Source organism: Dendrobates tinctorius, unplaced genomic scaffold (assembly GCF_039654945.1).
Source record: "Dendrobates tinctorius isolate UK_male_01 unplaced genomic scaffold, ASM3965494v1 ptg000241l, whole genome shotgun sequence".
Taxonomy (NCBI): Eukaryota; Metazoa; Chordata; class Amphibia; order Anura; family Dendrobatidae; genus Dendrobates; species Dendrobates tinctorius.
The window spans coordinates 142,051-156,021 of record NW_027361908.1 but is presented as its reverse complement, the minus strand read 5'-3'; the positions used below and the strand labels follow the sequence as shown (position 1 = coordinate 156,021).

The 13,971-nt window shown below is 47.2% G+C and overlaps 1 protein-coding gene across 1 annotated transcript in view; it reads left to right on the top strand.

Moving 5' to 3' along the window:
* ACTR6 (actin related protein 6) overlaps window positions 1-13,971 on the top strand; it is a 52,587-nt gene that overhangs the window by 32,456 nt on the left and 6,160 nt on the right. The window contains exons 9-10 of the mRNA XM_073556878.1: window positions 10,382-10,553; window positions 10,849-10,987. Of these exons, the coding sequence (XP_073412979.1) occupies window positions 10,382-10,553; window positions 10,849-10,987 (311 nt within the window). The remainder of the gene's footprint in view (window positions 1-10,381; window positions 10,554-10,848; window positions 10,988-13,971) is intronic.

The following is a 13,971-nucleotide window of genomic DNA, read 5'->3' as shown; positions in this document are numbered from 1 at the left end:
CCCACCCCTCCTACCCTTGGGGCTCCTGATTCAGTCGTCTGGATGGAGGAGTTGGGACCTTGACCAGATGGCGTCGGGGGACATCAGTAAAGATAGTGGAAAAACCAGCTACTCTACTCTTTGCAGTGTGTGATTTCCAATGCGTGGAAAACTACACCTAAACTTAGTCTCCAGCTTTCTAAGGCCTCCTCTCTTTGTTCACACCCCCTCCACCTTGTGCGCACCAGGTCCTATGGGAACGTTTGTTTCATTTCCTTGGCGGGCTTTCCCTCCTATGGGAGCAATTGTTTCATTTCTCAGAGCGCAGGCTTTCAGCGTGCCTTGTCTGGGCCCAGCTCTTCTTCCTTCACTTTGCCTTAGGCTCCAGCGGTGATGCATCTCCAGCTGCGGCTCTACGGTGTTGGTTTCTGCAGGACCTGGCTCTTCAAAATAGGCAAACAGACCCGTTCAGATGAGTTTCTCTGTATCCAGGACCAGGTACGTTCTGTCCAGGCTGTGTTTTTCTTCCCTCCTAGGCTTAGCCCTCCTCAGCAAGCCCCCTCTCAGCCCCAGGCCTATACATACTGTATGTACAGGCCTAGGGAGTCTTGCTTCCATCCCTCCCCCACTATCATTCACTATGCTTGTGCTGTCTGCAAAAACAAGTGGCCCACAGGTCAGACCTCTGCTTTCTGCCCAAATTGCAGCCCTTCCATCATGCAAGCCGCATAGGAGCTCTCCACCGCCCAGGACAGAAGTGTAACATGGCCAAGGTGGTAGTCGTGGCAACGGGTTGTACTGTTCCCACACCCTAGCGCCCCACAGATAAAATACAATGTCCCTTCTGCCACATGTGCAGCGTGCGCAGCAGTGCACTCACGGTTACTGTCATGATCCACTCAGGTTCTGTCACTCTGTCTCCCCTTTTCTGAGCGCCCCAAAACATCTGAGTCACGGCTCTTTTCCAACAGATTAACTTTACTATTCAGCAAGGCATTCATCACACTGGCAGCACAGGTTAAACACAGAGACATCTTATTTTTCCCTGCTGTCCGGGCAGCCTCTATCCTCTCTAGCAGCTCCGTCTCTCTTCTCCCGGCAATTCCTGCTGTATCTTTGGACAATCCGTGCCTCCACTGTCACCAGCTCCATGTCAGTTCCTCGTCCGGTTCCAATAGAGAAAAGTTCCGAGAATGCCATCTCAGCTGCTCCCGCCTTGGTCGTAGACCCCAGATCCTTCTTGGGGATGGTCCTTCTGAGCTGGTGCCCAACTGCACTATTCTCTGCCTGGGGCAGCTTATTGCCGTAGCAACTTTATCCTCAAGACCGGCCGTCTGTTTCTTCTACTGCTCACACCTTGCCCTTGACAAGCCTGCCCGGGCTCTGCTGCCTATACAGGAAGTTCCTCTCCTATATCCCTATGACCCTGCCCTGCCCTGCTCTAACTCCTTCCCACTGAACAACCCCTTGCTGCCTATACCTAACTAACGCTCCCCTCTACTCTAATCCCCTATGGTCCTATACTATTTCCTAATCTATCCCTAAGTCTATGCACAGTATATGACAAATACATTTACATTACAGTACACAAACATCAGTGAACATGCATAAACGACAATTTGCCGCACGTGATATATGAACAGTGTCCAGGGGAGAGGAGGCAAGTGAGTGTCCCCCGCCACCTCCATACACTAGCACACTTTCTTCCCCGGAGTGGGTTGTTGCTAATTCTCAATCAGTAACTGATGTCACCAAGGTGTCCCAGACCTTAGTACAGGCACTTGAACATTTACTTAACCTTTTAGTTGCCACCCGTCACCTTCAGCATGGCAGATCAAGGAAGAATGCCCAAGAAGCAGGCACACTTCAGTTCCTCATCTGGTTTCCTTTCTCCTTCCACATCCTTCAGGATGCTCTCTCCTCTTCCCCTGATGTGGCCCCGGTGTCCGACCTTGATTCCGAGTTAGAATCTGAACTTGACAAGGACCAAACTTCCGATCCTCAGGATATAGTCAACAGCCTCAATCTGACGTCAATCAGACCCTCAATATTAAGGAGTTCTCCAACCACAAGGAATTTCAAGAAATCTTAACTAAATTGTGGGAGCACCCAGAAAAGCGCTTCCAGGTTAAAAAAAAAAAAAAAAAAAAAAAATCGATACCTTATATCCTTTTGGTCCTGATCTCCTCAGCAAGTGGGCAGACTTCCAGGACGTGGGCTGGCCAGTCTCACGCCTGTGCGCTAAAACTGTGCTTTCACTCCCTGATGGTTCCTCTCTGACTCCCCTGAGAGACCGATCAAGGCCCTAGTCAAGTCCACCTTTGAGGCTGCTGGTGCCTCTCTCTATCCCGCCTTAGCTTCCACATGGGTAGCCAAGTCGGTTTCTGCTTTTTGGCAAGACTTCTTCGGCAGGGCATCTAATCAGCAGTCTCGCCGGACAAACTGGCTGATCTTGCCCACACAGGTAAATATTTGCTCACCACGTCTAAGGCCGCCAGCTGTTCCGCCCATGTTACTAGCAATATTGTACCTATATGCTGAATTCTCTGGCTCAAGGCTTGGAATGTGACTTCGGCATCCAAAAAATCTTTTAACAATCTCCCCTTCCATGGATCATGACTCTTTGGGTCTAAGCTGGATCAACTCATCTCAGACACCACTGTCGGTAAGGGTACCTCTCTTCCCCAGCCTAACCCTAAATGTCCATTCACCAGGAGACCTTGTCTTCAGTTTCACCCCTTTATTCATTTCTTCTCCTCTTAGACCCTCCTCTCAGCGAGACCAGTTTCCTACCCTACAAGAGAGAAGGAAGCTGTCTTTCAAACTCGCTCCGGCATGGCACCCAAAGAGTCGCTCTACCAAGCCCTCGGGGTCACGATCCAATAGATTCTCTTCTGCGTGATGGGTCACCCCCACGTGGGAATCCTCTCTGGGTGGCCGTCTTCTTCTTTACTGGAACACATGGTTCTCCGTAGTCAACAACACCTGGATTGTTGATCACGGAGGTGTTGGCTAGGGAGATTGTTACCACAGGCTACAAGGTAGAATTACCTTTTCTCCCATGCAGACTTTTGTTCATGTCCCGCCCTCCAAGGGTCCCAGCACAGTCCCCGATTTCATTCTTCACCTCTCTCCTCCGGGCTGGGGTCATCTTACCCATTCCCTCCCAAGAATGCTTCTCCGGTTTCTATTCCAACCTCTTTGTGTTTACAAAGAAGGATGACTCTCACTGTCCAATCTTGGATCTTAAGCTACTAAACCGGCCTGTGCGCCTCCATCATTTCAGAATGGAATCCCTCCGCTCGGTGATTGCCTCTATGGAACCAGAGGAGTTGCTCTGCTCAGTGGACATCCAGGATGCCGATCTCCATATTCCGATTTGCCTGGCGCATCAAAGGTTTCACCACTTCGCGGTCCATGGGGAACACTACCAGTTCACAGCTCTCATCTTCGGACTGGCCTTTGCCCCCAGAATGTTTACGACGGTTAGGGTGGCCGTCATGGCCATTAATCATCCCCTACATGGATAACCTCCTGACCAAGAGCCCGTCCTTCCGAGGCTGTTGCAAAAGTCTTCAGATCACACTAGACACTCTTACCTGTCTACAGTGGCTTGCAAAAGTATTCAGCCCCTTAGCTTTTTCTTGTTTTGGTACCTCACAGCTTGGAATTTCCTTTTTTTTTTTTCTTTAATTTTTTTTTGCAAGGTTTGCATCAGTTCATGTAAAGAACATGCATAAAACTGTGAACATTTGGTTTTCTTTTTCTTGTGAAGCAAACAACAATTAGGATAAAATAGCTGAAAGCTTCATTATACATAACTTTTCACCCCCTAAAGTCAGTACTTTTGTAGAGACTCCTTTTGCTTCAATTACAGCTGCAAGTCGCTTTGGATAAGTCTCTATGAGCTTTCCACATATTACCACTGCTCCCGCTCCTTCAAGTTAGTGTACGGCTTACTGTTGTTGAATTGACAGATACTCCAGTCTTTGTTTGGGAACTCTGCAGCTCCTTCAGGGTTACCTTTGCTCTCTGTGCTGCCTCTCTGATTAATTCCCTCCTTGCCAGGGCTGAGAGTTTAGATGGGCAGCCCTCTTCGCTGGTTTTTTGCGGTACCATGTTCTTTCCATTTGATGATAGATTTGATGGGGCTCCAGGAGATCATCAGAGATTAAGATTCTTTTTATAATCCAACTCTAACTTGTACTTCTCAACAAATTTGTCTCCGACTTGTTTGGAGATCTCTTTGGTCAGCATGGTGTTGTTTAGGGTTAATTCACACTAAGCGAGATCGCTGATGTGTCGCCGTTTTTTTTTTTTTTTTTGTGACGCAACAGCGACCTTGCCGGCGATCTCCTTCCGTGTGACACTTAGCAGCGACCAGGCCCCCGCTGCGATGTCGCTGATCATGCTCGAATGTCCTGGGCCATTTTTTGATCGCTGGTGTCCCGCTGGCCAGCATGCATCACTGTGTTTGTGTTTGGAGTCAGATTTCGGCCATTACTAGGCAGGAATCTAGACCCTCACATGCTGCACTCTCCTGCTCTTTGTCTAATGCATAGGAGATTGCAGAGGAGATTGCTTTACAGCAACTCTCTCCGGAGGCTAAGTCCTTCATCCCTTCTTCTGAGCATGCTCATGGGACAATCGCCAATTGGAGCTCAGGAGTCAGGTGCTCAGGTCCTGCTCCAGATTCCAGTGCTCAGCTCAGAGATCTGGAAGTCTTTGGAAGGTCCCGTTTGCTATAAAAAGGGCACATGGCTGTTCCGTCATGCGCTAGTATAGTCATACTTGCTGCAGTGTGTATGTTGATGGATGCATGATCTGGTGAATGACTCATTTGAAACCCCATTCCTTTGATACTACGAATGTGTGAGGGATTGAGTTAGAGCCAGTGCCAGCGCGCCATTGCTCCAGGCACACTTGCTAGAGTCTGACATCGCGCCTGCGTTTTCCAGCGGTGTCACCTTGCAGCACTAGCCACGTCGCGCTGCAGTAGCAGCTTCCTTGTTGCGTTTGTGTTTGCAACGCTTTATACACTACTAACTTTGGTAAGTCTAGTCGGACGTAGTCCCGCCATTCGGGGGCTACTCCTGTGACTGCAATACCGTGTTAGTTACTCTGTGCACCTGTGACACTAACAGGCTCAGAGTTATTGTGTTTATGTTTGGTTTCATAGCTCTGTGATTTAACAGAGCTTTCCCTGTGCACCTGGATGACGTTAAACCCCGTACACACTTCCGCCATTGTGCTCTGTCCTCCTCTAGCTGCGGTTTCTCCATCTACCGCACGGTGGACCCCGAGTGGCGAAGGCACTTTATTTATATTTTTTATTTAGTGCCTTCCGCCACTCCTAACAGTTTGAAACTGACGAGTGACCTCGTTAGCAACTCAGAAATCATGGACGCAGGCGGGAGTCGTCAGAATCGCTGCTGTGTGATACTAAGCGACGCACCAGCAATCCCGCCGAGATTGTTTCTGCGTCGTTGGGTAAATTTGACTGTTTGACAACTTATTAGCGACCATTTAGCAACGTACCAGCGATCCTTACCAGGTCGTATCATTGTCGGCGTCGCTTAGTGTAGCGGGACCCTTAGTTAGTGGTGACTTTTAGAAAAGGTGTGTCTGTGTATATACAAACTGACCACGTGACACTTAGATTGCACACAGATGGACCTTACTTTCACTAACCATATGACTTATGAAGGAAATTTCTTGCACCAGAATTGATTAGGAAACTGTCCCTTCCAACGGTCAGCTTGGAACAAAAGGATCTCTTCCCTGGATCACCTCAAAGTTCTGCTTCTCCGAATCAGTCAGTCATTGCATTGGTGGAGTCTCTCCCCCTCCATTCTGCACAGGAGATCATTCCTTTCTTTCCACTGGCAAGTTGTCAAGACGGACGCCAGTCTCCTCTGATGGGGGGCGGTTTTCGTTCGACATACAATCCAGTGTTGCTGGAACTTTTGGGAAATCCCTCTTCCCATCAACCGTCTGGAAATCTGCATCAAATATGTCTCCTCCACTGGGAGGACCTTCTAGCTGGCCGACCAGTCCACATTCAATCCGACAATGCCACTGCTGTGGCATACATAAACTGCCAGAGCAGGACACACAGCGAGTCCATCCTGTTAGAGATCTCACAGATTCTGGCTTGGCAGAGCGGCATGTCAGTGATTCACATTCCAGGCGTCAACAACTGAGCCTACCTAAGTCATCATGGCTTCTCCTTGGGCAAGTGGTCCCTCAACCCATCTGTATTCGAACAGATCTTTCAGGTTGGGCACTCCCGACGTCTATCTGATGGCGTCTTGGATGAATCATAAAGTCCCTTGTTTCGTAGCCAGGTGTTGCCACTCCCCTCTTGTCACTCCATGGTCTCCGTTTCAACTTCCGTACCTTTTTACACCTCTTCCCCCTGATCCCCAGACTCAGGAAGTCGGAAGGAGTTCCAGTCATCTTGGTAGCTATTGATTGGCCCAGAAGAGCCACTCCACCCATGTGGTTGTGACGTCCTGGGCCGTTTGCCACCAGGTCTCTGCAACCCATTTGCAAGGCCACTATCTGGTCATCCCTTAATACATTCGCAAGATTTTACAGGGTACAGACCTATGCTTCAGCAGATGCTGACCTAGGTGCTACAAGCGGCGGTAGTCCGTTGCCCCTCCTGATTTGAGCATAATAGTCTGTTCCCTCCCTTGGGACTGCTTTAGGATGTCCCATGGTTATTTGTGTCCCCAATGACGTGATAAAAGGATTTTTGGTACTCACTCTAAAATCTTTTTCTGGGAGCCTTCATTGGAGACACTTATGATTGGGTCACCGATGAGGAGAGCAAGACCAAGCTAAGCCACAGAAAACCAGAGAGGTTGGTAACTAAGCAGATTGCAGACCCCTGATCCTATCCACACAACTAGCAGTAGCCGTGGAGTGTACCTACGATGATCCTAGACGCCTCGACACAGCTGGAGAGCTAAATAAGCCTAAAGCAAGAAAGGGGAAATCTAAACTGTCCCAGAGCAGACCCCAAATGAATAGCCCCCAAACATATATTATCGGTGAGACAAGATGAAAACACAAACGCAGGTAGGAAAACAGACTGAGCAAACTATGGGGCCCACACTATCTAGACAGGACAGGAAAGGAAAGACACTGTCTGCAATCACGCAAAAAACCCTGCAAAAATGTCCAACACGTCTGATAGAAAAATACTGAAGTCGCACTACTTCGCCCACTATATCAGCACTCTGGTATATTCTGAAAGCAGAGCAAAAAGAGGCCAATCTAATAAGGGACAAAAACAAACTGGCACAAGCAGTAACATATGGATGGAGATTCAGCACAGCCCCAGCCGGAGCTGGCTGACCACACAAAACAGAAATAGACAACACCAGATCAAATGTGAACAATAGCAAAAGAACACTTAGTTTCCAGCTCAGTCCCTGCATGCTCAGCTAAGACCTCAGGAGGCAGGAAAAAATCACCAGCAGGGATAGAGGGAGTCGGCTGTCTTAAATCCAGTCGGAAACTCCAGATCTCCCAATCGTCCTCATTATCAGGTGGCAAGCCTCTGTTAATCAGATCAGCTCCATTACCTCCAGTGACCACCAGAGGGAGCCCAGAAAGAGAACTCGCGACCCCTCTGTTAATGTAACCAGCTCCACTACCTTCACTAGTAAGCAGAGGTAGGCCAGAAAGCGAATTCAGAACAGGACACAGTACCTTCCCTGGTTTATCTTGGGCCTGAGTGGCTTTGTTGGACCTGTGTATTGTTCTTTGTTGTTGCTTCTCCTACTGCTTTCTCACTAACTGATTAACTTTGTGCCAGTTGGTGGGTGTATACCGCTGAGGGAGGAGCAAATTCTTTTTTGCCTAGTGTCATCCTCCTAGCGACAGTAGCATACATCTATGGTTACCTATGTCCCCCAATGAAGGCTCCAAGAAAGAGATTTTGCGGTGAGTACCAAGAATCCTTCTTTATCATGCTTTTTTGATGCTGTGCTTTTTGGTATGTCATGCTTTAAGTAACACTGTTTTGTTTTTTTGATACTTCTGGTACTTGGCTTTGACAAAACTTAGTTGATATACTCAGGTGCGGATTACATGCATTTTTGATACGTTTCTTCCTCGAATGCACTAAAAATTTGTGTGCATTTTTTTACCTGCACATTTTTCGCATTTAATGCAAGTCTATGGGGAAAATTCACCATTTTTTCTGGAGTTTTATGCCAATTGGGTCTTTGGACTTGGAGCTTGCATCTCCTTGATCCTGGACGTGCTGTCGGCTGCTTCTTCTATGGTTTACAATGAGAAACTATCATGGAGGAACAAAATTTAAAAAATGTATTTTCTCATTTTGGCACGCTTTTGATCCAGCTGTGGTAAAATATTGTGAACCAGATCTGAATCTCAAGAATTAACCATGATTATATGCTAATGACCAACCTCTTGAAAGACATTGTTCATCTTTTAGATTGTTGTCTGCAGAACAATGCTGGTCATTTAGCAGACAGCCATTTCGGCCAACTCTCACACATGCAAGTATTAGTTCGACAGAGCGCTCCTCTTTTCTCAATGGGAATATGTCTGACTACAGCTCACCTCCAGAAGAACCAAGCGATCAGCAGTTTGAAATCACACATTCCCGATTTGATCTATTTTCCACAATGATCAGCTGCATGGGGTCCCCATACACATTAGATGAACCAATTGATGTTGGCTGCCTCAGCCGACAGTAGTCTAATGTATATGGGAACCTTTGCTTGCTTACAGTTATCTATCAGCTCTTTAAAAGAGGTCGATAAAGCGCAGCGTATCAAATCTCTAGACCCTAGCTCCCACTCACTCGGAGTACTTATTAGTTTATGGGTTCCTTTATAAAAAAGACGTTGCTTTAAAATTGCGTACAATGTGTGGAAATGGATCATTTATATGTTGAACTTTATAAGTTACTAAATACATTAGATGGCTGTCGGCCAAAAGTTCGTTTAGCAGACGGCTAACTCCTCCTTACACATGAGAACTCTGACGAGAACTCTGACAAGCACTCGGGTTTTCAACAAGAGTAGAAGAAAACAGACACATGAAAACAAAAGGATCGAGTGTTAAATTATTGATTTATGAAGTGCTATTAATTCCATGGTGCTGTATATGTGAATAGGGTTACATACTTATACATAACATTAAACATACTGACAGACCTATACAGAGGGGGTGAAGACCCAGCCTTCAAGGGCTTACAATCTACAGGGTAAAGGAGAAGTAGGTCGGGTGGCTGCAGCTGCGCTGGTGGTAGGGAGATGGTAGTGAGGTTATTGCAGGCTGTAATCTTTCCTGAAAAAATTAGTTTTCAGTTGCGCTTGAAGGTTCCAAATGTGGGAGACTATCGGAGTTGTTGAGGCACTGAATTCCAGAGGATTAGGGATGCTTGGGAAAAATCTTGAAAGTGGTTGAGTGAGGAACATAGGAGGTCTTGTGACTACCGGAGATTACGTGTGGGGAAGTATTGAGGGATTAGTTTGAAAACGGAGAGGGGAGACAGATTATGGACAGCTTTGTAAGTCATTGTTAATTGAAACTGGATTTGCTAGAATATTGGAAGCCAGTGAAGGGCTTGGCATATAAGTAGCAAGGAGAGCGCTGCATTAATCGGACAGCAGCTTTAAAATGGATGTCCACTACTAGGACAACTCATCAGTTTGAATGTATGCCCTGTTAAAATAAGGAAACATACTCATCTACTGTGCCAGCGCCTTTCCAGCGGTGTTGGCACTCGAGTTGCCGAGGCTCACTCGTGGTTGTGGCGTCATTTAGACCCTGCACTCAATCACCCCTGGCGTCACTGTCCCTGCATTCAGACGTATAAGTAATCAACAGGAAGTGAGAGCTGCGGCTGGCCTCTTGCTTCCTTTTGATTACTTATATGTTCGAAGGTGTGGACAGTGACGCCAGCACTGAGTGAACGCAGGGCTTGTGTGACTTAAAAAATGTCACGTGAGCCCCAGGAACGCGAGTGCTGACACAGCTGTTACTGCACCGACACGGAAGGTAAATATAGGTGTTCTTAGTTTAATGGGGGCAAAAATTCAGATTAAAAAGGGGTTGTCCTAGTAGTTGACAACCCCTTTAAGGATAGAGTGCCTAATGCATCTCATCTTCAAGATCATCCGTTGGAGGGATAGTTTGGAGGCCGTTAAACACATCAGGTGGGTGGCCAAAATTGGCGGTCTTTCGTCTACTTTGTATTTGTGCCTTTAGAGTGAATACAATACGCTGATACAAATGTCTTGGATTTTGTGATGTTTTCGGTGTATAACTCCCTGGATATATGAGTGAAATTATAGATGTCAGGGAAGATTTGGGAGTATCTTAATATGTCTATTGTACTTGCAATTTACAACAGCCAAGGGAAGAGATGGTGTTTAGTGGAAAGACCACTGCTGGAGAGCAGATCCTTCGTTTAACTAATGAACGGTTTGCAGTCCCAGAAATCCTTCTACATCCTACAGACATAGGAATTCAAGAAATGGGTATTCCAGAAGCCATAGTACATTCCATCCACAATCTCCCTGAAGGTAAGCCAGCAAAGAATGTCTGCCCTTGATTGTAGCTAGAAATGAAAACCTTCCCAAACGGTCCTTTTGGCAATTGGTTACTTTGTCTATAGATTATTTGTGTGTGTATATAATATATCTGATATACAGCTGTTGGAGTGCTCGATCAGTTGTGTCCACTATGTACATCAGGTTGTGGCCTGGTTAGTCTTTTAGCTGCTCCACTTCTTTAAAATGTGTATTACTTTAATAGACTTTCCTCCTTTAACTCATTCTTTAATTAAAATAAAAATTACTATTAAATTCTTTCTTTTAGAAATGCAACCTCATTTCTTCAAGAACATAGTTCTTACTGGAGGAAACGCATTATTTCCGGGATTCAAAGAGCGCGTGTACTCTGAAGTGCGGAAACTTACACCAACAGACTACGATGTGTCTGTCATTTTGCCTCAAAAGTAAGTTTTGTGAACTCATAGAATAATGATCCAGCATATGAGGCCTCCAATGCTGTGCTAAATTTAAAGCTGTTGGCCAGTACGTGAAAACCCCTTCAATAACTGGCTGAGGGATGGGAAAAAATGTCTTCTGGATTGGCCCACCTTGATACTCCATGTCACTTAAAATGAGTATCAGTTTTTTTCCCACATCCCATTTGTCTAATAACAGAAAACTTATTTTAATGACTGTTATTTTAACTAGTTTGGGACCAGACTATGTTACCCCATTCCTAAAAAGACACATTTTTCTGCATTTATTGCAAGTGCGCTTTTAAAAATGCCCCTTACATATATTTTTTTTACTCCGATATCAAGTATTTTGGCCTCTTTTTTGTCATGTGGCTAAATTTTTATATGTGTATTTTTTACTTTTTTTTTTTTACAATATCAAAGCACCACTAAAAACATTCTAAATTGCGTCCCCCCATTTCTGTAGATGATAATTTTAGATATTGGACATATTATTTTTTTCTACAGGACCAGGGCTAGAAATAGCGATTTAGATTGTCATTTTCTTTTTTATTTATTTATTTTTACACACTAAAATTTTTGTATTTGCTGACCTTTGTGTTGCATTTTACCATATTAATACATTATTTTTTAGTTCTGATTTCCCCTGTAATTTTGGCTAATATATGTACTCCGGTAACAGGAAATTCAGTCACCTGCCTGCATAGCAAGGCTGATTGTTTTTTTCTAGGGCCATCAGCTGTTGCTTTCTCCCTACACTCAGAAATCACATGATCACTGGTTCCATAGTAGGAAGTGTTGTCAGTGTTTCCTAATCTGTGTACACAATATTTACTCAGCATTGTATATACAATTATTGAAAAGGCAAATAGGGTAATAAACCTTGTTTACTTTTTTGTGGAGAGTCTGGCTTTGATGTCTGACAGCCGACTCCCCATTCCCACTACTACTTAGTCGTTAGCCCTTTTAATCTCCTGAAAAGTTCTTGGGGTGCTTTCATATTGCCCTTATCTTCATGGGCATGGGTCCTATCTGGGCATCCCAACCTCCCCTTTAAAACAGGATTTGGATGTATGCACCGACGGGGCCTAGACTACAATAGTGCCAGCAGACTGAACGTACGCTCTGTCATGCATCATTTATTCTGTCGCCACGACAGCACCACGAGACAGGGGATCCGCCCTTCGGGGACAGGAAACCTATAGGCACAAAAAGGGTGGCCCTCTCCCCCCGCTTCAGTTGGTTTCCTGTCCCTGACAGGTGGACCTCGGCACATACCTCGTCGCTTTATGGAAGGATCCCAGGGCCGTTGGGGTCGGGTCTAGCAGCGGGAGGGCCCCTGCGACGGCTCCCCGGTCTTCTGGAAGTGCCCACGGCAGGGGGACTGTCCGTGAGGCAGCAGCAGCGCGAAAGCGCCCTCCTGGGGACGGTCGTCTTTAGGGGGCCCATCGCCACGTGTACTGGTAAGTACACGCGCGGGGGCCTCCCTTCTCCCGGCGGCGTCCGGGGCGATGCTTCTCCGTCTGGGGGCCAGTGGCGCGCGGCCTCGGCGGGTGCCTGTCGCCGTTGGGGCGAGGCGGCGGAAGGGGCGGTCCCTGATGAGGTGGCCGGGCATGGATACGCTGGATAGCGTCGGCGACGGGGGGAGGCACTGAAACCCACGGATGGGCGCCGCGGGGGGCACACGATCCAGGGGAGGGGGATATGGTTAAATCCCCTATGCGCATAGTACCGGGCAGGCCACCCGGATCCGCCTGCTGGCCCCACTGGGGGCAGGTACCATTGGGGGAGACCAGCCTATATAAGGAGGCTGCGTAGGTGCCTAGAGGCTTCTAGGCCATTACGCAAAATGTATTCCTCAGAGCATGCAGCATCATCGGATCGACCGCAGCAGGAAAAGCCTCGCACCTCAGCTTCTCAGCAACGGTCTATTGGCAGTAGCAGCCCTGCAGAAGCTAAAAGTGCCCAAAAGGAGAAGGATAAGTCCGGCAGGTCCTCAGGCCGCAGAGACACATCATCGGCTATGAAGGACCCCCCACAGACTACGGTACCTCTTACTACAGACAGGGGGTAAGTGATCTGCGTGAAACTTCACTTAGTGATGTATTGTTTCCCCTTATGTTCCCTCTCTCCAAATTAAGCAGGGACAAAAAAGTTCCGCTAAAACCAAACACGGAGTGTGCCGAATGTGGCGTTCCCCTCCCTGATGGCCATGGGAAGAAACTTTGCAGACCCTGCATCGAGAACCTAATAGCGGAAGAAACCCCAGACCTGTCCACCACCCTGAGGGAGTTGGTTAGACAGGAGATTAAGGGTTCAGTCAGAGCCCGATCGCGGGAAAGACGGGTTAGAGAAGTGGGACCCGGGCTCCAGTGTTCAGACTCAGGGAGCGATTCAGGAGAGCTGTTATCGGATTCATGCCCTTCATCCTCGTCATCCTCAGAGACCAGAGCTGGTCGCCCTTGTTTTCCGCCGGACCAGATTAACCGGCTAGTTAAAGCAGTGAACACCACTATGGGGATCGAGGAGCCCCAGGCAGAAAGTTCCATTCAGGTTCTTATGTTTAAAGGACTGGATAGGAAATCGCGTAGCTCCTTCCCAGCTATTGACAAAATAAATTCCCTGATTTCTCGGGAGTGGAAGAAACCAGAAAGGAAGGGTTCCTTGCCGCCAGCATTTAAGAGGAAATACTCATTTGAGGAGTCAGCATCAGCCGCATGGGATAAAGCTCCAAAGCTGGATGCCAAGGCCTGCAAAAGAACCTCTCTGCCATTCGAGGATTTGGGGAGTCTGAAAGATCCACTAGACAGAAGGGCTGACGTGTTCCTAAAACGGTCGTGGGAAACTTCAGCAGGATCTCTTAGGCCAGCTATTGCAGCCACATGTACAGCCTGGTCTTTGATGGCGTGGCTAGACTGCCTAGAGGAACAGCTCAGGGACAAGAAATTCTATCCTCTCTCCCTATGATTCAA